Source organism: Lepus europaeus, chromosome 4 (assembly GCF_033115175.1).
Source record: "Lepus europaeus isolate LE1 chromosome 4, mLepTim1.pri, whole genome shotgun sequence".
NCBI classification, from domain to species: domain Eukaryota; kingdom Metazoa; phylum Chordata; class Mammalia; order Lagomorpha; family Leporidae; genus Lepus; species Lepus europaeus.
The window spans coordinates 77,391,866-77,415,317 of NC_084830.1; the positions used below are offsets into that span (position 1 = coordinate 77,391,866).

The window sequence follows — 23,452 nt, forward strand, 5'->3', positions numbered from 1 at the left end:
ATTTATTTATTTATTTATTTGGGAGAGTTACAGACAGTGAGAGGGAGACACAGAGAGAAAGGTCTTCCTTCCATTGGTTCACTCCCCAGATGGCTGCAATGGTAGGAACTGTGCCATTCTGAAACTGGGAGCCAGGATCTTCTTCCTGGTCTCCCACACGGGTGCAGGGGCCCAAGCACTTGGGCCATCTTCTGCTTTCCCAGGCCATAGTAGAGAGCTGGATTGGAAGAGGGGCAGCCAGGACTAGAACCAGTGCCCATATGGGATGCCGGCACCACAGGCAGAGGATTAACCTGTACCACGGTGTGCCGATCCCTAAGATCTATTTTCAATTGACTTTATACACATATCATTAACTCTATATTAAGAGTTCAACAAGTAGTAGGAGGAAGAGAAAAGGAAAAAACAGTGTTCTTTGACAGTCAAGACAAGGACCATTTCTCAAAGTATCAGTTTATCACTTCTAGTGATTTTCTTTTAGGTGCTCTATTAGTTATTTCAGATCAGGAAGAACATATGGTATTTGTCCTTTGGCACTGGCTTATTTCACACAGTGTGATGTTCTCCAGATTCATCCGTTTTGTTGCAAATGACCAGATTTCATTTTTTTTTTTTTTTACTGCTGTGTAGTATTCCATAGAGTACATATCCCATAATTTATCCAGTCTTCAGTTGGCTGGCATTTAGGTTGGTTCCATGTCTTAGATATTGTGAATTGATGTCCAATAAACATGGAGGTGCAGATAATGCTTTTATTTGCTTATTTCATTTCCCTTGGGTAAATTTCCAGGCGTGGGATGGCTGGGTCATATGGTAAGTCTATATTCAGATATATGAGGTATCTCTAAACTGTCTTTCATAGTGGTTTTACCCGTTTACATTCCCAGCAAAAGTGGATTAGGGTACTTTTTCCCCTACATCCTCGCCAGCTTTTTTTGCTTGTTAATTTCTGTATGAAAGCCATTCCAGTGGGGGTAAGATGAAACTTCATTATGCTTTTGATTTGTATTTCCCTGAGGGCTAAGGATCCTGAGCATTTTTTCATGTGTTGGTTGGACATTTGGATTTTCTCTTTGGGAAAATGTCTGTATAAGTCCTTTGCCCATTTCTTAACTGGTTGCTTGTTTTGCTTTAGAGTTTCTTGATCTCTATATAGATTCTGATTATTAACCCTTTATCAGTTGCATAGTTTGCAGGAATTTCTCCCATCCTGTCTATTGCCTTTTCACTTTCCTGAGTGTTTCTTTTGCAGTACAGAAGTTTCTCAATTTGAAGTAATCCCATTTGTCAATAATGGCTTTGACTGCCTGTGCCTCTGGGTTCTTTTCAAGAACTCTTTACCTATGCCAGTGTCTTGCAGGGTTTCCCCAATGTTCTCTAGTAATTTGATGGTATCGAGTTATAGATTTAGGTCTTCAATCCATTTTGAGTGGATTTTTGTGTAACTTGTAAGATAGGGGTCTTGCTTCTTACTGCTACATGTGGAGATCCAGTTTCCCAGCAGCATTTGTTGAAGAGACTGTCCCTGCTCCAGGGATTGATTGTAGCTCCATTGTCAAAGATAGTTGGTTGTGGATGTTTGGATTGATCTCTGGTGTTTTTATTCTGTTCGTTGATCTTTCTATCCATTTTTGTACTAGTACCAGGCTGTTTTGATTATAACTGTCCTGTAGTATGTCTTGAAATCTGGTATTGTGATGACTCCAGCCTTCTTTGTGTTGTATAAGATTGCTTTATCGATTTTGGATCTCCTGTGTTTCTATATGAATTTCAACATATTTTTTCTTCTTCTTTTTTTTTTTTTTTTTTTTTTTGACAGGCAGAGTTAGACAATGAGAGAGAGAGAGAGAGAGAGAGACAGAGAGAAAGGTCTTCCTTTTTCCATTGGTTCACCCCCTAAATGGCCGCCACGGCCAGTGTGCTTCGGCCAGCGATCTGAAGCCAGGAGCCAGGTGCCTCCTCCTGGTCTCCCATGCGGGTGCAGGGCCCAAGCACTTAGGCCATCCTCCACTGCCCTCCTGGGCCACAGCAGAGAGCTGGACTGGAAGAGGATCAACGGGGACAGAATCCGGCGCCCCAACCGGGACTAGAACCCGGGGTGCCGGCACCGCAGGTGGAGGATTAGCCAAGTGAGCCGTGGCGCCAGCCTCAGCATCATTTTTTCTATATCTGAGAAGAATGTTCTTGGTATTTTGATTGTTATCACACTGAATCTGTACCTTGCTTTTGGTAGTATGGACATTAGTATGGATGATATTGATTCTTCCAGTCCATGAACATGGAAGATTTTTTCCATTTTTTGGTATCTTCTTCTATTGCTTTTTTTAATGTTTTGTAATTCTCATTGTAAAGATCTTTGACATCCTTGGTTCAATTTATTGCAAGGTATTTGATTGTTTTTATAGCTATTGTAAATGGGATTGATCTTAGAAGTTCTTTCTCAGCCATGGCATTGTCTGTGTACAAAGGCTGTTGTTTTTTGTGTGTTGATTTTATATCTTGCTACTTTACCAAACTCTTCTATGAGTTCCAATAGTCCCTTGGTGGAGTCTTTTGGATCCTCTGTGTATAGAATCATGTCATCTGCAAATAGGGATACTTTGACTTCCTCTTTCCTGATTTGAATCCCTTTTTCAATTCTTTTTCTTGTCTAGTGATTCTGGCTAAAACTTCCAAGACTATATTGAATAGCAATGATAAGAGTGGGCATCCTTGTCTGGTACTGTATCTCATTGGGAATGCTTCCAACTTTTCCCCATTCAATATGATGCTGGCCATGGGTTTGTCATAAATTGCCCTGATTGTGTTGAGGAATGTTCCTTCTATACCCAGTTTGCTTAGAGTTTTCATCATGAATAGGTATTGTATTTTATCAAATGCTTTCTCTGCATCTACTGAGATAATCATATGGTTTTTGTTCTTCAGTTTGTTAATGTGATCTATCCCATTGATTGATTGGTGAATGATCTTTCTGATATGTTGTTGGAAGCCAGAATTTTGTTGAGGATTTTTGCATGTATGTTCATCATACATACGAACTGGGAAATTGGTCTGTAGTTCTTTTTCTCTGTTGCATCTTTTCCAGGCTTAGGAATTAAGGGGATGCTGGCTTCATTGAAAGAATTTGGGAGGATTCCCTACCTGTCAATATTTTGAATAGCTCGAGAAGAATTATAGTTACTTAAATGTCTGGTAGAATTTAGCAGTGAAGCCATCTGGTCCTGAGTTTTTCCTTTTTGGGAGGGTCTTTACTACTGATTCAAATTCCATCTTGGTAATGGGTATGTTTAGGTTTTCTATGTCTTCATGGCTCAATTTAGGTAGGTTGTATGTGTCCAGGAATCTATCCATTTCTTCTAGGTTTCCCAGTTTGTTGGCATGCAGCTCTTTTTAGTAATTTCTGATGATTCTCTTTATTTTTGTGGTGTCTGTTGTTACATTTCCTTTCTCATCGCTAATTTTATTGATTTGAGTCTTCTCTCTCCTTTTTTTGGTTAGTTGGACCAGTAGTTTGTCAATTTTTTTTTTTTTCAAAAAAAAAACAGTTCTTCATTTTGCTGATCTTTTGTATTTTATTTGTTTCAATTTTGGTTATTCCCTAATTCTAATTATTTCTTTTATCCTATTAGTTTTGGGGTTATTTGCTATTATTTTTCTAGATCTTTGAGATGCATTGATAGCTTATTTATTTGTCCAATTTCCTGAAGTAGGTACCAACTGCTATAAACTTTCCTCTCAACACTGCTTTTTCTATACCCCATAAATTTTGATATGTTGCTTTTTTTCTTTATGTCTTTGTGATTTAGTGGGACGTCTATACTTTTAGTGAGTTCCAAGAGGTGTGTGCTGGATGTGGCCTGGGTGATATCTTCAGTGTTCCAGGGTGGAGCAGGTATCCAATGTAAGGCTCCCATAGGGCTTTGTAGCTTTCCTGTGGTTTTTTGGTTAGAGGGGGTTGTTCACTTCTGTTGGTATAACCTACCCTTTTCCTCACAGTTGTGGGATGCCCCTGTGTTAGTCTGTGGTGTGTTCAGGGTTATATTGTCCCTGCTTAACAAACTGCACTTCTAATCCTTGGAGATTTTCTTGTGGTGGGGTTTCCTTCTGTTATGAGCTGCCATGTGTCTGTGCATTCCAAGTGGAAGCACAGAGCCCTACCTACGGTAGCCTGGCTCACTTCTCAAAGGTGGATGGGGCAGCCTGAGTTTTCAGTATTCAGGACTTCTCCTTGTGTACAGCTTGCTTGGTAGGGAAGAAATTCTTCTGAAATGTTGTGGTCCTTGTTCCTGGGTGGGAAGTATGCTGAGGTGACTCCTGCCCCACGATTGATGGGGGTGTATGTGAGAGGCAAAGTCCTCAACCCCCTGCTTACGTTTGAAAATGTAAACAAACAAAATGGCCCCTCCCAGCCAGCTGCAGGTCTAGGTAGGGGAAGGAGTGAGGAGGGAGGTGGGTAGGGGGGTGCCTGACCTCTCTGTTTGTTCCTCTATACCTTCTCTTTTTTTCCTGTGTGGAACTTCCAAAGCAGTTTGCCAAGCTCTCTTACTGCTATCTGCTGCTCCATGGACCTTCGATTTCCTCTCTCACCTGGTCTGCTATTGGCTGGTGCCAACCTCCCCAGTCCGAGTCTCCTCCACTTCCCTTTCCTATTTGCTCTTTTGGTGTGACCCTTCCCAGTCTCTGTTGCTCTCCTGGGCTTCCCATCGAGAATTTCCCACGGCTCTATCTTCAGCGTGAATCTTCACTCCTTTTTCTGTTTTGCCCTGTGTGACTCAGATTATCCTGTTGCCACACTGCCATCTTTCTCCCTCTCCTGTTATTTTTAACTGATTCTTGTCCTGAGTTGGGCTTTATACATTCTGAGTTCTTTATAAATGGCAGCTCACCAGTCATGGGCCAGGCTGCAGATTCTCATTCCCTGAGGGGTTGTGCAGCAGTGAACAACCACCAGCTTCACTTCCGCTCAGGGCTCCTCAACTTCGTCTGGGAGGAGACGCTGCTGTGGCCTCCAGTTGTCTCAGTGCAACTGTCCCTTGACTTGTGCGAGGCCCTGCTATCCCCAGAGCTGCATGTGCTGTTGTACGGCTGAGAGAGAAATAACCAGACGAGATTCGATAGCTTTGTCAGCTCATGTTTACCTAATTCCATCAAGTTACTTAAGAAGTAAGATGTGCACACGCAGAGTTGTGTACCACCGCCTGTAACACCTACATCCAAAATCAGAGTGCTGGTTCCAATCTTGTTTGCTCCACTTCTGATCCTGCTAATGTGGCTGGGAAAGCAGTGAAAGATGGTCCAAGTGCTTGGGCTCCTGCACACACGTGGGAGATCCAGATGGGATTCCGGACACCTGGCTTCAGCCTGGCTGTTTGTGGTCATTTGGGGATTGAACCCGTGGATGGAAGATCTCTGTCTCTCCCTCTCTGCCACTCTTCCTTTCAAATAAATTTTAAAATTTCAAATCCTTGAAAAATAAGATTCAGGTAATATTGAAATAGTACTTAAGATTAACACTGTATGGAAGTTTTAAAGTTTCAGAAGATACATTAATAGCTTTTCTCTCTTATTTTCTCAAGGTTTTATGACTTACCTAGTGGAGCCTTTATTTACAGAATGGGCCAGGTTTTCGAACACAAGGCTGTCCCAGACTATGCTTGGTCACGTGGGGCTGAATAAAGCGAGCTGGAAGGGACTGCAGAGGGAACAGTCCAGCAGCGAGGACACTGATGCTGCGTTTGAGTTGAACTCACAGCTATTACCTCAGGAAAACCGGTTATCTTAACCCCAGAACCAGAGGGACAGACTGCCTCCTGGAGGTTTCTAGAAATGTGAAATGGGGTCTGGAGGTGAGAGAACTTACTCTGGACTGCCAAGGTTTCCAAGTGAATGATGCCAGCATTATTTATTTCCAAGACTTCCTCTGTTGGATCATTGAAGCCCACTTTTTAATTATGAGACCTGAACCCATAGCAATATGCATTTGGCTTTTGTGTGAAACCTTGAATATGCAAAGCCCAGCAGGAGAGAGTACAGAAGGAGTCTGGAAGGCCCTTTGGAGGTATGCCACGTGGTTTTCAGAGCATTTCTTCTTCAAACCCTGAAACTTGAACAGAATCTCTCAGCAGCAATCTCTTGGAAGTTAACCAGTCTGATGGAACAGTGTGTATCTGTACCTTCCACTAAGTTCTCTCTGAGAAAACGGAAATGTGAAGTGCCCAGCCTCTGCTGCCTCCGGCAAGACTCAATGTTTACAAATCAACTCTGAAAATATTGGTTCTCAATTGCCTTGGAGCACGATTGTGAAGGAACCACTAAAAAACAAAACTTAATGATCAAACTTTTAGACTGCAGCTCTTTCCCCCCTGGTTTGCCTTTTTTTCTTCTTTGGATGCCACCAAAGCCTCCCATTTGCTAGTTTTATTTTGTGCACTGGAAACTGAGCATTTATCACAGAAAACCGCCAAGCTTTCACTCCAGTGCTGTTTGGCAATGCAAATTTAAAAAAAACAAACAAACAAACACAACTGTTAGTTTTGCTTTGGGGTGGGAGGGGAGAACACTGGTGTCCTGGCTGTCCTCTGGTCGTGCAGTGGAGACATTGCATGTTGTTTTCACTTCTGTACACTTGACCTGCACATGCAAGAAAAAGGTGGAATGTTTCAAACACGCAGTCAGCTCAGGGTATTTGCCAATCTGAAATAAAGTGGGATGGGGAAGTGTGTCCTTCAGATTAAGGGTACGAAAGTCCCTTTTGCTGCAGTGAGAGGTATGTTGTGTGTGGATGTGTGGGCGTGTGTTTGCGTGCATGTTTGTGTGTGTATGACTGTGCATGTGTTATGTTCATCCATGTGGGAAGGGATTGGAAATGTAAGCTTTTATTTATTCTTGTAGAATGTGACATAATGAGCAGCCACACTTGGGGGAGGGGAAGGTAGGTAAGCTGTAACAGATTGCTCCAGTTGCCTTAAACTATGCACAAAGCTAAGTGACCAAACTTTTCGTTTTGATTTGAAAAAAAAAAAAAAAAAAGTGCATTGTTTTCTTGTCCCTCCCTTTGATGAAACGTTACCCTTGATGGGCCTTTTGATGTGAACAGATGTTTTCTAGGACAAAAACTTAAGGACTAATTTTAAACGTAAAACATTCCACTTTTGTAATTTGTTTTAAATTGTTTTATGTATAGTAAGCACAACTGTAATCTAGTTTTAAAGAGAAACTGGTGCTTTCTTTTAGTTCATTTGTATTTCCCTTGTTACTGTAAAAGACTGTTTATTAATTATGTTTACAGTTTGTTGCAACAGCCATTTTCTTGGGAGAAAGCTTGAGTGTAAAGCCATTTGTAAAAGGCTTTGCCATACTCATTTTAATATGTGCCTGTTGCTGTTAACTTTTGATGAATAAAAACCTATCTTTTCACATTTTTATCTTTGATATTTACATTGTAACTCAGTCCTTTGGAATTCACAATACTAAATGACTAGGAAGTCAGACTTAGCTTCTTGGCTCTTGCATTCGCTCAGCAGGGGCTTACTCAGTTGGAGCTGTGTGCAGGCACCATCCTGAGAGGTCATCTGCCATTATCTGTCTGCACCTGGTGGTGTGCAGGCTGGGGCCCGCCCTGGTGCATGGTTTGCTGAATGCTGACTGATGCAGGAGTAGAAGCCAGCTGTGAGCCAGGGCTCTTGAGACCACAACATTCTCTTCCCACAGTTGGGAACTGCAGAAGACATCAGCACCTCTCGTAAGTACTAAAATACTCGTTGTATTTATGTCTCTCATTGGCCATTTTAAATAAAGTAGCAAGAAATGGCGCCTTAATCTGCTTGTTGATAATCAGTGTAAGAAAGGTACTCCTGGGCCTCCCCCAGGTCTTTCCAGGTCCAATTCATTAGGAGGTATAATTGAGCCGATTTTGAAGTCAAATGTATCGTTGTTTGTATAGAATAGTGAGGTCCAATAGAAATATTATGGTAGCCACAGAAACAATTTTCAATTTTCTAGTAGCCACATTTAGATGGAATATTTAATATTTTATTTATTCTCATGTAACCAAAGCATTTTTTTTTTCTTTTTGGACAGGCAGAGTGGACAGTAGAGGGAGACAGAGAGAAAGGTCTTCCTTTTTGCCGTTGGTTCACCCTCCAATGGCCGCCGCGGTAGGCGCACTGTGGCCGGCGCACCGCACTGTTCCGATGGCAGGAGCCAGGTGCTTCTCCTGGTCTCCCATGGGGTGTAGGGCACAAGCACTTGGGCCATCCTCCACTGCACTCCCTGGCCACAGCAGAGAGCTGGCCTGGAAGAGGGGCAACCAGGACAGGATCGGTGCCCCGACCAGGACTAGAACCCGGTGTGCCAGTGCCACAAGGCGGAGGATTAGCCTAGTGAGCCGCGGCGCAGGCTGTAACCAAAACATTTTACCATTTGAAAACATGTAGCCAATATAACAACTGAGATGTTTTGCCTTTTTTTTTTTTTTTTTTTTTGGGCACTAAGCCTTTGACATCTAACATGTATTTTATACTTGTAGCACATCTCAATTTAGACTAAGCCACGTTTCAGGTGCACAGTGTTCACATGTGGCTAGTGGCTACTGTTCTAGATGAGGTGGGTAGAGACCTGAGGTAGCAGAGTGGAATGTTACCTGGGGAAGGTCAACTGGCTGCTAACATGAAGTGACATCACCTTAGCAGGTTACTTCTGAATGGCAGATTCATTAGCTACACTATCCTCAGCCTTGCTTCAGTGGAGCCTGCCCTGGGCTCCTTTCTGCTTGTATGGGACTGCCTATTGCCCATTTCTCTCATCCATGTGTTTGTCTTCTAGTTTAATATTCCAAGCATGATCTTGTTATTTCTACTTGTTCTCAAGGGAACAGTTCAGTGTTCCTGCCAGCATATTAAATAAACCCATTGAAAAACTATGTTACATATATGTGAGAACCACCAGTAGCCTTGTTGCTTAAATATGACCTATATTTCTTGAACACTGGTTTTTCAGAAAAATTTGAGATAATATTTAGATGACATATAAAAATATAAGTAGGGAACTTCAAAATTTGTGGAAAATAGAATTGTTTATTTTGGTACAAAAAAAGATATGTACATCCAAGGAAGTCTTCAAAAGATTCATGGAAAATGTGTATTATGAAGAAACTGTGGATTTCAAGGTTTCTGTACCAAATTTACCTCTTAATCCTATTCTTCCACAAACTTTCTGAAGTGTTCTTGTATTTTGTGGAACAGAATGCATAATCTACATAAATTTTCAAGATAAAAGAGGAGACATCACAGCTTTATAGCTGTCCTCTGGGCCCAGCACTGCAGTAGTGAGGGAGTCTGTACTCCTAAGAGTAAAATGTCCTTGGGAGAAACCCTTGACAAGTCTTTGCTTAATTAAATATATATATCTATGTAAATATGTATGTCGTTTCTGGTCAAAATTTGTACATGTGATGGCTTGTAATGACCATTTTATATAAAAGAATTAAAATTTTATGTCCTTTGTAAACTTGAAACGTATTTGTACATGAAGTACAGGGAAAGATTCCAAAAGTCTTTTTTTTTCCCAAGATGCTTTATTGGCTTTTATTAAGCTTTCTAAATTTTTAAAAGATTTATTTATTTATTTGGAAGGCAGAGTTACAGAGACAGAGGCAGAGAGAAAGATCCGCTGGTTCACTCCCTAAATTGTTGCAACAGCAGGAGCTGTGCTGATCTGAAGCCAGGAACCAGGAGCTTCCTCTGAGTCTCCTACACGGGTGCAGGGGCCCAAGGACTTGGGCCATCTTCTACTGATTTCCCAGGCCATAGCAGAGAGCTGGATTGGAAGTGCAGCAGCTGGGTCTCGAACTGGTGCTCATATGGGATACTGGCATTTCAGGTGGCGGCTTTACCTACCCACTATGCCACAGCACCGGCCCCAACTTTTTTATTTTCATAAAACTTTTTTTTTTTTTTTTTGACAGGCAGAGTGGATAGCGAGAGAGAGAGACAGAAAGAAAGGTCTTCCTTTTTGCCCGTTGGTTCACCCTCCAATGGCCGCTGCGGCCGGTGCATCTCACTGATCCGAAGCCAGGAGCCAGGTGCTTCTCCTGGTCTCCCATGCAGGTGCAGGGCCCAAGGACTTGGGCCATCCTCCACTGCCTTCCCGGGCCATAGCAGAGAGCTGGCCTGGAAGAGGGGCAACCGGGATAGAATCCGGCGCCCTATTCATAAAACTTTAAAAACATTCACATTACAGGTTTCTAATGTTTTTCAGGACATAAATAAATGCCAATTAAGAAAATATACAATGACCAAAAAGTATGTTTTCAGTATTGCTTTTAAGGAAATGTCACCATAGGTATTGACTTGTGCCAGACTTAGTATGCAGCCATTCCTTCACCAGGGACCTGTAGGTGACCTGTGTCATTGAGAAGACCCCTAGGGTCCATGGTCTGTAGGTGGGACAGCCACTGGAGCACTCACAATGGATCTCCTGGTTCCTGTGATCAACACAGGGCTGGCATAAATTGGGCCATCAATAAATGTTTGCTGAATAAACTAACTTGAATTTAATGTGTTTCAGTTTTTCAGTAGGAGAAATTTTATCAAAGCTGATTTGTCTTTGCGGAAGTCATGTGGTAAGCAGTATCTGAGTTCCTGTTGTGTGCAGAACATGGCACTGGATGTAAGAAAAGTGGTATTAAAAATTATACAGCATGGTTTGTTATCAAAATGGGTGACAATGTGTACAGACTTTCATAATTAATAGGTTTCCATAAGTGTACAAAATGAGTAACGTGTTGGGGTGTTACTTAGGAAGGTGGTTTCATTTAGTGATTAAAATAATCTTGTAATTTTTTATCATTAGTAATGTGAAAATGATTTGATTCTAATGTAGAGTTTTAAATGTTCAGTATGAAACTCAGTGTAGTAGTATGGTGATGGTAACAGACTTCCATTTCTGTATTGGAACTACAACAATTATTTTTAGGCTCTAATTTGAGATTTTTTTTTTTTAAAAAGATTTGAAGTATTTTTTTATTGCTGAGCCATGACAAATCCAGGCAACTGTGATGATATTCCAAGGTAAGTTCCCTCATCTTACCTGCAATTTATAAAAGATCTATATGAAGACAGACTTTCTGAAGGCAATATTGTGAAGGAATGTCTTAGTTCAGTCAGTTGCTATCACAAAGTACCACAGACTGGGTGACTTAGAAGCAATACACTTCTCATACCAAGAATGGTCTGGTTCTTGTGAGGGCTGCTTTCCAGGATCAGACTCGTCGACTTCTGGTTCTACCCTCACGTAGACAGGGAAGAGGGCCAGCTCTCTTCCTCTTATAAGAATACCAGTCCCATCATGGGATCACCACCCTGACCTTAATTTACCTCCCAAAGGCACCACTTCCTAATAACATCCTGTTGAGGGGCAGGGGCACAAACATGAACTTATTAACACCACCCAAAGTTCCTAGTGAACACCTGCAGAAAACAACTCTGCAATTTCCACCTTGGAGTCATTACAAGCTAGCAGTTAGGTGTTTCCATTATAAGGCTGAGATTGAATCCTTCAAGTACTTTCCACTCTGATCAGGATTCATGTGCATTACAGAACCCTTGTGAGTCAGGGCTGTAGGAAGGAGAACCTGGCATCTAATGTGAGATGGCCCCTCTTGCTGCATCTGGGCGTTCTTTTACCCTCCTACTCCTCTACGTAGCAGTTTTTGCTCAGGAAGGCAATATAATGTGCAGGTTTTGTTTTTTGTTTTTGACAGGCAGAGTGGATAGAGAGAGACAGAGAAAGGTCTTCCTTTTTGCCATTGATTCACCCTCCAATGGCGCATCGTGCTGATCCGAAGCCAGGAGCCAGGTGCTTCTCCTGGTCTCCCATGCGGGTGCAGGGCCCAAGCACTTGGGCCATCCTCCACTGCCTTCCCGGGCCATAGCAGAGAGCTGGCCTGGAAGAGGGGCAACCGGGATAGAATCTGGTGCCCCAACCGGCACTAGAACCCGGTGTGCCGGCACCACAAGGTGGAGGATTAGCCTGTTAAGCCACGGCGCCAGCCTAATGTGCAGTTTTTAAAGCTTTTTTTTTTTTTAATTTTTTTAACAAGAACCTGTTATTTTTTCCAAATACAGATACAGAAGTTTGCATGTGTTGCAAATATTGCTTCAAAGCAACATTTCTACATACAGTGCCTTCTGTTCTAATAGCGCGTAAACATAGATATATATCCACAGTGCAATGTTGGCTCATCAAGGATCCACCTTGCATATACTCATCACTTAAAATTAGTCAAATCAGAACTGTTCTTATCAAGGCAATTTCTTACAGGTGGATAGCTTTTCTAAAAAAACCAAACTTAGGTGTAGTGCACTTATTTCTAAATGGTAACAGCAAGGTTTGAGTAAGTTTCCAGTGCTCCAACTTGGGGGTTAATTCAGCTTGACCCAGAAACTGGGAATGGAGCCCCTCAACATGGCTTTAAGTCATGGAAACACACTGAGGTTTCTCAGAACTTAAGGAGTCATCCTTGCTTCCTTAAGAACAAAAGTCAAAATGAGTGAAATGGGTTGGATGCTTGGGGAAGTTACCCAGGCTCTTGAGTGGCTTCTTAACCTGTGACGTGTCACAATAAAATTATGCACTGACACACAGTAAGTGCTCAGTGGCTGCTCTGAGTATTTGTTCTGCTTCATGTCATCATTGCCTTGTAGAAGTTCCTCATGGATACAGCTGTACCTCAGGACATCCTTACTTGAGCTCCTGGTTCTAACTACCTTACCTCCTGAGGTTTGCTATGCATTTTCTGGACAGAGATTCTGACTTGTATGGCTCATCAAGGCCTTGTCCTTGGTCACAGAGCTGTCTGCATTGCCAGGGTGTTCCCACTGCAGTATGGGGCGGGGCGGGGGGGGGGGGCGCAGTGGATAAGGAGTATCTGAAGATTCCAAGCAGTGCTTGGCACTGGGGTTCTTTCTACCCTTGTTGCTAACACCAGTGTTTCAGAATGACTTCCCAACCTCAGCATGTCACCTGGCTTCCACAATGTAATTCCCTGGGGGAATACACCTTCCTTTCATTCTTCCATTAAAAAGTCCATATGGCCAATTTTTATTAGGCAGAGTTAGACAGTGAGAGAAAGGTCTTAACTTCTGTTGGTTCACCCCCCAAATCGCCGCTACAGCCGGTGCGCTGCGCCGATCCGAAGCAGGAGCCAGGTGGTGCTTCTTCCTGGTCTCCTATGTGGGTGCAGGAGCCCAAGCACCTAGATCATTCTCCACTGCCTTCCCGGGCCACAGCAGAGAGCTGGACTGGAAGAGGAGCAACTGGGACTAGAACCCCGGTGCCCACATGGGATGCCAGGGCCGCAGGCGGGAGGATTAACCAAGTGAGCCACGGTGCCAGCCCCGGCAAGGTTAACCTTAACAAGTTTTTTTATGCCTTCAGTAAAACTCCTGTTAGGAAGAGTCTGACCTTTTTTCCCAAATTTAACTTTTTCCAACTGCAAAGAAATGAGAAATACTGCCCCATGATAGTCGTTCAGTACAGGGTGGGAGCATATTTGGGTTATCTTTAACATTAACCTTCTGAGAATGTCTAAATTACACTCGTACTTGAAGCAGAATAATTTATCTGAGAAGTTTCAGCTGTAGAAATTTTAAGGCTTCTAGTGCAGGTGAAGTGAACTACAGACAGCAGTCTGAGGGAAATGTACAAAATTTCTAGATCCTTACTTGGTTATGCTATTCCTATTATCCTGTCTGTTCTCAAGGGGTAGCTCTAGCCAACGAAGAGTAAGCCTGTTTACAAGGCTTACAAGTCAGAATGTTGAATCTGAAGATAAGGCCAACATAGGAACTGAGCCCTCAAAATGGATGGAGGTTCATGAGAAATACTGAGGCGATAATGGGCAATCTGTCATGAAACCAAGTGTCTCATTCTCCCTGGCAATCCCAGAGCTGATTTTGTTGGGTGAACACATAAAAGTTTAAACTTATCTGCCAGGTTCTATCCCATAGCAAGGACTTTTTGGAAAAGTTACCAAAACAATTTTCATTATTACTTTGTCTTCCTTTCCACCACAGATACAGACTCAAATTCCTAACACAGCAAAAAGAACCAGGTCTTACGCAGTAGGGTAGGTGACTGGGGAAGACAACCAGAATAAAATATAAGTCTTACCCCATCCCTGTGCAAGTAGGATGACACCTTTCACAGGTGCAATGGACCATATTCTAGGAGAAATCATGCTATGGAAACAGGAGACTTTGCCTAAAATAATACACCAGTAATAATGTTGTTTAGCACTCTTTTTCATAGAATGTGTTAAAAATTATTATTGCCTCAATTTTGTGAGCTGAGTATTTTTTTAAAGTATTTAAAAAGGGGGCAGGGGATATGACTTGGCCATGATTTCTAAAAGCTCTAAGTCCAGTGGTCTCTGATTCAGTTTTCTGTCTCCTTGCTGCTTGCCTCTGTCTGTCATCAAGAATGAAGGTCACTAAATGAAAGATCTCTGCGAGTGAGATCCCAGTGGAAAGAACGGGCCATCAAAGAAGGAGGTACCTTTCTCTGAAGGGAGGAGAGAACTTCCACTTTGACTACGACCTTGTCTAAATATGATCAGAGTTGGTGAACTCAAAAGGCTTCCATAGCCTTGGCAACTCGTGATAAAAGCCTAGGGGGATTACTGATGCCATAAACAAGAGTGTCAATTTGTTAAGTCAACAACAGGAGTCACTGTGCACTTACTCCTCATGTAGGATCTCTGTCCTTAATGTGCTGTACATTGTGATTTAATGCTATAACTAGTACTCAAACAGTATTTTTCACTTTGTGTTTCTATGTGGGTGCAAACTGTTGAAATCTTTACTTAATATATGCTAAGCTGATCTTCTGTATGTAAAGAGAATTGAAAATGAATCTTGATGTGAATGGAAGGGGAGCGGGAGAGGGGAGGGTTGCGGGTGGGAGGGAAGTTATGGGGGGGGGAGGGAGCCATTGTAGTCCATAAGCTGTACTTTGGAAATTTATATTCATTAAATAAAAGTTAAAAAAATTTTTAAAAAGAAAGAATGAAGGTCACTCAACTAGTCAGAATCCACAGTAGACAACACATTCTACCAACTTACCTTTCAACTATAAAATGTAGGGGTTTAATTATTTTTAACTTTTGTTTGAGATGTTCTGTTTGCTGTGAGCATCCAAAACTGGATGATACAGGTGTGACAGAAGATGGGAAAACTGATCTCACCATCCCATCAGTGGATCACGAGGAAGCTTTGCCTCCTGTGACCACCCTTCTGTTACAATGCTGGTGCCCCTTAAAGAGGAAACGTGGATGAGAAGTGATACAGCTGATTTTTTTTGAAATGTTACATCAGAAGTTTCACTCTCCAATCAAGGACAACCATCTAAAACTCCCACACATGTACAGCTTTTAATGCCAATTCTGATACCACAGTCAGACACAAGGAAAGGACAAGATGGATAAAGCAAAATGGCAGAGTTCAAACACTTTAAGTGGACATACTTGCAAAATTCAAACCTCTCACTCTTTTTTATGTGCATAGTTTATTTGGTACATCTAACTAAACTTCACAAAAATGAACTGACCAGGAACAGCTCATTTAGGGTCCACCTGTATTCCAGGTCTAAAATGACTTACAAGCTGAATGTCCCTAATCCAAAACCCAAAACTTTCTGAGCACTGACATGATACCACAGGTGGAAAATTCAATACTTGAACTCCTGTGACAGGTAACAGTCAAAACACAGGCACAGTAAAAAGAAGGTAAGATTACAAGATTACCTTCTGGCTATACGTATAAGGAGTATATGAAATATCCCCAAGATATTTCACTGCATATCACAAATGTTTTGAAATCTGAAACATTTCTGGTCCCGAGCCTTTTTTTTTTTTTTTTTTTTTTGGACAGGCAGAGTGGACAGAGAGAGAGAGAGAGAGAGAGAGAAAGGTCTTCCAATTTTGCCGTTGTTCACCCTCCAATGGCCACTGCGGCCGGCGCATCATGCTGATCCGAAGGCAGGAGCCAGGTGCTTCTCCTGGTCTCCCATGCGGGTGCAGGGCCCAAGCACTTGGGCCATCCTCCACTGCCTTCCCAGGCCACAGCAGAGAGCTGGCCTGGAAGAGGGGCAACCAGGACAGAATCCAGCGCCCCAACCAGGACTAGAACCCGGTGTGCCGGCACCGCAAGGTGGAGGATTAGCCTGTTGAGCCACGGCGCCGGCCATCCCAAGCATTTGATACAGCTTATTTTAAGGAATATATATCCACATGAAAATGGCAGAAAGGAAATTATTCTCAAGAAGGTACTTGTGCAATATAAAAGAAAGGTAAAATAAAATGAAAAAAAAAAAATAAGCAGCACAGTCCAAAGAAAATAAAGGTTTGCTTTATTTTAAAACAATAACTAATTGAAGCACTAGCCAAAATTCAATACTGATACAAAATATAAGTTTCTTGGGAGGTCAGAATATGTCAGGCGAATTTTCTTAACTTCTTTGAAGGCAGAAATTTTAAATAATATAAAACAATTAGAAACAATGCAAGAATATGTAAAATAAGCCAGTTTAAATTTAGCTGAATAACCAAACCATGTAAATTACCTCAGTTTTTGTTAATATTTAAGCAGAACAACATAAATTTTTAAATAACTTAAAGGTGAATGTCTATTCGTGTTTCTTACTCCTCCCAGGAAGTATAACTGGTTTTTTTTTTCCCCTAAACTAGATTTAAATAATACAAATACTTACTCATGGTAGGAGATTCTGGCATTAACTACAGCTGAGTTTATCAGAAACAGAAAATCATGTGAGCTTATTAAGCATTTAAAAGTAATCAGTTACAGCAAGTACTTAGAAGCCCTAGATTAGAAAGGCAGGTTTCCACTTTCTAATAACACCTAAGGTTTATACTGCATAATATAATTTATTGGAACAGCATTCTATAAATGACAAATAATTTATAGAAATTTGCCTATTCAATAATGTTTTAATATTTGGCCAAAATATTAACTTTATAAACTCCATTATGCTGACATCTCCAGAAGTATTAAATTAGCAACATGTCACCTTTATGATGCCATTCATGAAACAGAAAAGAAAGTGGTACGTTTCTAGTTTTCAGTTAAAAAGGGATTTAATTCAGCAATATGATTTGTCCCTACTTGGAAAAGTACATTTTCATCCTCAGCACTGCATGGCAATGAGGCAAAAGCAGCTTTCCTTTAGTGGAAGGCATTGTGGAATCTGAGCATTGAACATCATCTGGTTCTTACTCAAACCCAGCTCCAAAAAATGTGAGAATCTAAGATATAAGTTCTGTTCAAGGCAAGAAGATTCCAATCTCAAATATTTCACTCCAACAACTTATGTTATAGCAGCTGTTACATCACTGAATCGGAAATGATCACAGAAAACAATGATGGTAACAGTACCCTTCATTGCTGTCATCAGTACTAATTTTTACATAAACTGTCTTACATCCAAATATATGCATATAAAACATTTGAATAGATAAATTAGTGTTAATTTAAAATGCACAGTAACATTCACAAGTGTCCTTCTAAATGTTCTGAAATTGTACAAGTTTTTTAAGACTGAAAACCCAAACATTCTGGCTACACATAAGCAACAGGTCAGAACTTGCAACACGACAGAATTCCAGAACTGACGATGTATCAAAGCAAAAACCAAACATCTAGTACTTTTCGTTATTGCTTTGTCCTCTAATTAGGTTAGAAAAGGAGACCACTGAATACTAAAGTCAGGATTTACTAAATAATGTTGATTTCTACTAGCCAAACACAGCCCTCAAAAACCAACAGCTGAACCCAGGATAGTCTTTCTCAGCATACTGTCTATTAGGAGTTTGAGACATTTTCAATTAAAGCCTTCATTTTTCCTGTAGACTTCAACATATGTGGTCCAAACTAGAAAAGAAACAAACAAATTATAAATAAAGACACTGGTGCATGTAACAGTAATGATATGTTCTACTAGTCATGGATCAGAGAGGGCTACATATGCTCTGCCTTAAAAACCAAGCAGCTACTGGTCATATTGAAACCTTTATGAACTGATAGTCAATTATCTGTCTTGTGTTTACAGAACCTATCTTTTTGACTTTCATTCTGTTATCTGTCTTGTGTTTGAATAAAAGACAAAAAGATTGTCAATTTACTTTCCAGAAAAGAAAATCGCATCTTAGCAATATCCCAATTTAGTCCAATTTTACTTCTTTGAATAAAGGATGAAGAAGATTCTTCTCTAGTATCTAAAGGGTACTACAGTGTGATATGCCCTTCTCCTGAGGATAGATACGCACGTGTCCCCCATGAACATGAGTAAAGGGAGCACAGAAATGATCAATTTGTGAGATTGTATGAAATTTGCCCAGTCTCCACATGTGACATGGGCATGTGTCACAAGCCACATGTCAAATCTCACCTTCTTTAGAACACTTCCTTAGGGTAGTCCTAAAAAAGTGAGCTTGCTTTGCTTTCAGTTCCTATGTCACAACATAAAAAAATGTTTCTCTAAAATATAAACTTGGGGGAGGGGGCAACGCTGTGGCGTAGTGGGTAAAGCTGCTGCCTGCAGTGCCGCTATGCCATATGGGCACAGGTTTGAGTCCCGGCTGCTTCACTTCCGATCCCACTCTCTGCTATGGCCTGGGAAAGCAGCAGAAGATGGCCCAAGTCCTTGGGCTCCTACACCCACATGGGAGACCCAGAAGAAGCTCCAGGCTCCTGGCTTCAGATCAGCCCAAATGGCCGTTGTGGCCATTTGGAGAGCGAACCAGTGGATGGAAGATCTCTCCCTCCCTCTCTGCCTCTAACTCTACCTTTCAAATAAAATAAATAAATCACTACAATATACACACACATATATAGACTTATATATATGTCTCTATATAAATAAATTTTAAAAAACTTGGGGCTAGCACTGTGGTGTAGGTTAAACCTCCACCTGTGGCACCTGCATCCCATAAGGGCATCAGTTCAAGCCCTGGCTGCTCCACTTCTGATCCAGTTCCCAGCTAATGTGCCTGGGAAAGCAGCAGCAAATGACCAAAGTCCTTGGGCCCCTGCACCCATGTGGCAGACTCAGAAGAAGCTCCTGACTTCAGCCTGGCCCTGCCCTGACTGTTCTAGCTATTTGGGAGTTAACTAGTAGATGGAAGATCTCAATCTCTTTCCCCTGCCTTTCAAGTTATTTACACACAAAAAAAAACTTTATTGTAAGTTTTGCTACATTATACTTAAATAAAATATAATCCTGTAAGGAAAATTTACCATTGGAGTTGGCTAAGCAGTGAGAATTGAGATCCCAACTTAATGTTTGCTTTTTTATTAATGTTCCTAAGTTTCAAATTTCCAAATGAACTACTAAAGTCATAAAAGTATAAACGCTAAACAAAGATGTCATCCTTTCCCCAGCCAACAGTAACCTCTACTTGAGGGCAAGGACAACCTTGTATCCTAGCTTCATCTTGCAGAGACACAGCTGAATGATTAGTGCTCAGCAGGGGGTAACAGGAAGGAAACCTGGGTTAATACTACTCACCAACACCGTGTCTGAAGTGGACTCTGATTCACACTTTGGAACTCCTTTTTCAACTTCACCTGGGCTATCATTTCGATACCGATAAGCAAATTTCTTTTTCAGAGCCTCTGCTATTAGGGCACCAGGGTCAGTAGCATCTACTGGCTTGGGCTTTACATCTTGCTCTGGCCTTAGAAGAGTGAAAAGAAACCAAGGGGACAGGTGGATATGCTGATAACCCTCAGGGAAGCACTTTGCCTACCTTTACATGCCCAACAGCATTTCCCTGCCATCACAGTTACTCCATAAAGACACAAATACTACTAGCATTGAGAAAGAAACCAATGTAATGCTCAACAAAAGGGCATATAAGAGTCCAATAAAGAACCACTCATTGCATCTCTAGAACGCTGGCTGCACTGTGCTTCAGGACAATTAGGATGCCTGCCTAGCATAGAATATACCTTTGTTCAAGAAATGACTGACCAATCACAATAAAACTTTACATTAAAGGGGTGACAAAATAAAACAGAAAAACTATTAAAAAAAAAAAACCCTGTAAATTATTTACTTTGCCATTTTGTATAGCAGCAACTAGTACCTATCTTTTTTTAATAAAAATTTAACTATTTATGGCAGTTACACCACGGCTCAAGAAGCCCAGCCCTTCAGTTTTATAAGACATACATGGGGAAGTAAGAAGGTCAGTGCGTGCTCACCTCTTCACTGCCCGAAGTTTCACACTGTTCATATCTTTAAGGATCTCCAGCATATTTGGCATGTCGGGTTTCTTTGGATTGTTTTTAACCAAAGTCTTTCCAGCATTGGCTTTTTTCTCCTTTCGCTCTTTAATCAGATCAATGGCAGACAGACTTTGGTGGAGCGCTGGTGGGGGGGGAGGCGGAGGTGGAGGCGGAGGGGGTGGGAGAGGGGGTGCTGCTGTGGTAACAGACGTGGTAGTATCTAAATCACCTAAATAAAGAAAAATAAACACTCCTGCTGGTAACAGGCAAAGAAAATGTCCATTTTAAAAAACTTAGTATTCTTAAAAACAATGTCCTTAAAAAGAATCTCAGTTAAGTAAGAAGGCAGATTCAGTTACTTGGTGAATCAGCCATCATTATTCAATCCAAACTTCTCCAAATGAAAATTTCCATTTGACTTAACAAGGGTGTTTTTGTAATATCAAATGTTCAAGTTCGACTGTGGCATAGTTTATCACTTTTAACAGAAATAAAAAGCAGTGTGTACCACATTATCACCCCCATTTTCAACACAATTTGACAATTTAGACTATGTAACTATTTGAAGAAATTTGTGATTCATTCTATTTTCATATAAGACTTACTGAGCACTGGAAAGTCTACATGACTAGAATGTGTTTGGAAAAAAAGTTTTAGATTCACTGTTGAAAAAACTTGTGAAAGAAAAAAAGTGTTATATTTAATTTCTTTTTTTGGTTATATTTAATTTCTAAATCAAGCAGTAACTAAGTGTTAAAACAGGTTATAAAATAAAAATCTAAAATTCATTTTCCTACAGAACTGAGAGCTTGGAGAGTTGTTTACTGGGTGAACTGCACTGACTGGGAAAACAGTGGGGGGAGTAGTGTTGAGACAAAGACATTTTGCTCAGAAGATTCATACATAAATGGAATATCTAAACACAAACCTCAAATTACCCCACCATTTACAGTAGTTCTCCTCCTCTGCCAGAAGAGGGAGGTAAAAGCAAAAGAAAATTGCAGTTGAAAAATAACAAGAGGGGCCAGCATGGCGTTGTGGTGTAGCAGGTTGGTCTGCCACCTGCGACACCAGCTGCTCCACTTCTCATCCAGCTGCCTGTTCATGTGCCTGGGAAAGTTTCTGTGCCCCTGCACGCACGAGGGAAACCCAATGAAGCCCATGGCTTCAGCTTGGCCCAGCAGCGGCCATTTGAGGAGGGACCCAGTGGATGGAAGATCTCAGTCTCTCTTCCTAACTCTGCCTTTTCAAGTAAAATAAATAAATGTTTTTCAAAAGCTAAAAGTGACAAGAGCTGAACGTTAGGGTCCTAACAAGTCCCGAATATGCAAAGTCATTACTCCACCAGGACTCGGTGTCCAGACTTCCTTCATTCCCTGTCCAACTCCACCGGAGTGCCCAGGCTGGAAAAACCACTACATGCCAACACGTGAGCAGGCTGGGATTTCAAGGCTGTGGCTTCTTTCCTAATGCAATAATGCCACAGTAATAAAAAGCAATGGTGTCAGACCAGGAGTCAGAAAACCTGAATTCAATATCTACTCTGTATAAGAAGAGAAATGATATTAAGCAGCTACCGTGTGCTAAAGGCCTTTCTACATTTCCACTCATAGTAACCCCATTTTAGAACAAGAAAAGGATGTAGAAGGTCAAGTGCTTGCCTCAGGATTTGCAGGCAGAAATATTAGCAACCCAAGTCCTGACTCCAAACCCAGGCTCACTAAATGGACAGAAACCTATTAGGATACCTCATGTCTGAAACGGTTGGTACCGTTAACATTCACAACAGCAGCAATTCAACTGCATGGCTTTCTGTGTTTCCAAATATGTTTCCTAGTCATCTCCTCTGACAGCATCAAGATTGCTCAAAACAAAGACACAAAAAACAATCTAAGCTTGACCAGGTTCTGTAGTAACTATGCAAACAGGACTGACAACTGGTTTTTCCCAAGAACTGTTGCTTACTAAAGAGTAGTCAGATAAGCACCATTCCCTTCACCTCCAGTTTGCAGATTAAAACAAATGAATGTAGGACTTACAGACCTGCAATGAGGTGTTGCTGCTCTTGCAGGGTGACGATTTTGGCAATCTGAGCTCTGAGAGCAGCAAGTTCATTTTCAAGTGCACAGATCTTCTGCAGTGCTTCTTCATTTGCCAGTGTCGTAGTCTTCAGCTGCGACTCTTCTTGAGACAAGTTTGGTGAGGAAATCTGCCTGCCAGGGGGCTTCTCAAAGAAAGGAAGGTCATCCTGGAGGGGTGGCCTTGACCTGACCTCTGTCCTGCAAGGAAAACATAAGGGGCTGTCACAGGTTTTGTAAAGGGTATGTAAAATCATTATCAGAGTATCAGAGATGACATCCAAGAACTAGTTTTTACGGAGGCAGGCATTTGGCATCACGTTTGCTTGGGACGCTTGCAATCCCTTATCAGCCTCATTTGAGTCCTAGCTCCTTCATTTTCAAGTTCAGCTCCCTTTTTTTCTTAAAAAAAAAAAAAAAAACTTACTTTTTTGCTTATTTGAAAGAGTTGCAGAGACAGAAGGAGAGACAGAGAGATTGATCTCCATCTGCTGGTTCACTCACCAAATAGCCACAACCATGACTGAGCCATGCCAAAGCTAGGAGGCAAAGTTTCTTCTGGGTCTCCCAAATGGGTGCAGGGGCCCACGAACTTGGGCCATCTCCCGTTGCTTTCCCAGGCACATTAGTAGGAAGCTGGATTGGAAGTGGAGCAGCTGAGGCTCAAACTGGTGTCTATATGGGATGCCAGCACTGCAGGCTGGGGCTTTAACCCATTGAGCCATGGAACTGGCCCCACCAGCTCCTTCTAAACGTGCACCATAGGAGGTAGCTGGTGATACCTCAGATCCCTGTCACATGGGTGGCCCAGGCTCCTAGCTTCAGCCTAGCCAAGCCAGGAATGAACCAGGACTTGGCAGATTCCTTTCTCTTATCACTCTGCCTTTCAAATAAATAAAAATACATGAGACTTTAATTCTAAAAAGGTAGGAGAAAGTAAAGTACAAAAGAAACTAAATTAAAAAAAAAAAAAAACTACTTTTCAGGCTTATCTTACCTAAATTCCTCTGAAAGTGCTAAAACAGCAAAGCACTTGTCAACCTCAATTAGCTACATACCAGGATCTGGGGT

At 41.5% G+C, this 23,452-nt stretch overlaps 2 protein-coding genes across 9 annotated transcripts in view; one reads left to right on the forward strand and one right to left on the reverse strand.

Annotated features, from left to right (window-relative positions):
• The window catches only part of PDE7A (phosphodiesterase 7A), a 120,446-nt gene extending 113,046 nt beyond the window's left edge, over positions 1-7,400 (forward strand). For both annotated transcript variants that reach the window (XM_062188421.1, XM_062188422.1), the window contains one exon: positions 5,577-7,400. In XM_062188421.1, coding sequence (XP_062044405.1) covers positions 5,577-5,782 — 206 coding nt within the window. In that variant the 3' untranslated portion in view covers positions 5,783-7,400. The remainder of the gene's footprint in view (positions 1-5,576) is intronic.
• A 9,015-nt stretch (positions 7,401-16,415) lies between these two features.
• The window catches only part of MTFR1 (mitochondrial fission regulator 1), a 52,661-nt gene continuing 45,624 nt past the window's right edge, over positions 16,416-23,452 (reverse strand). For 6 of the 7 annotated variants that reach the window (XM_062188423.1, XM_062188426.1, XM_062188425.1 and 3 more), the window contains 4 exons: positions 22,347-22,582; positions 20,280-20,532; positions 19,582-19,750; positions 16,416-17,945 (listed from right to left, as the gene is read on the reverse strand). In XM_062188423.1, the coding sequence (XP_062044407.1) occupies positions 17,877-17,945; positions 19,582-19,750; positions 20,280-20,532; positions 22,347-22,582 (727 nt within the window). In that variant the 3' untranslated portion in view covers positions 16,416-17,876. The remainder of the gene's footprint in view (positions 17,946-19,581; positions 19,751-20,279; positions 20,533-22,346; positions 22,583-23,452) is intronic. The other variant, XM_062188429.1, reaches the window with a different exon arrangement.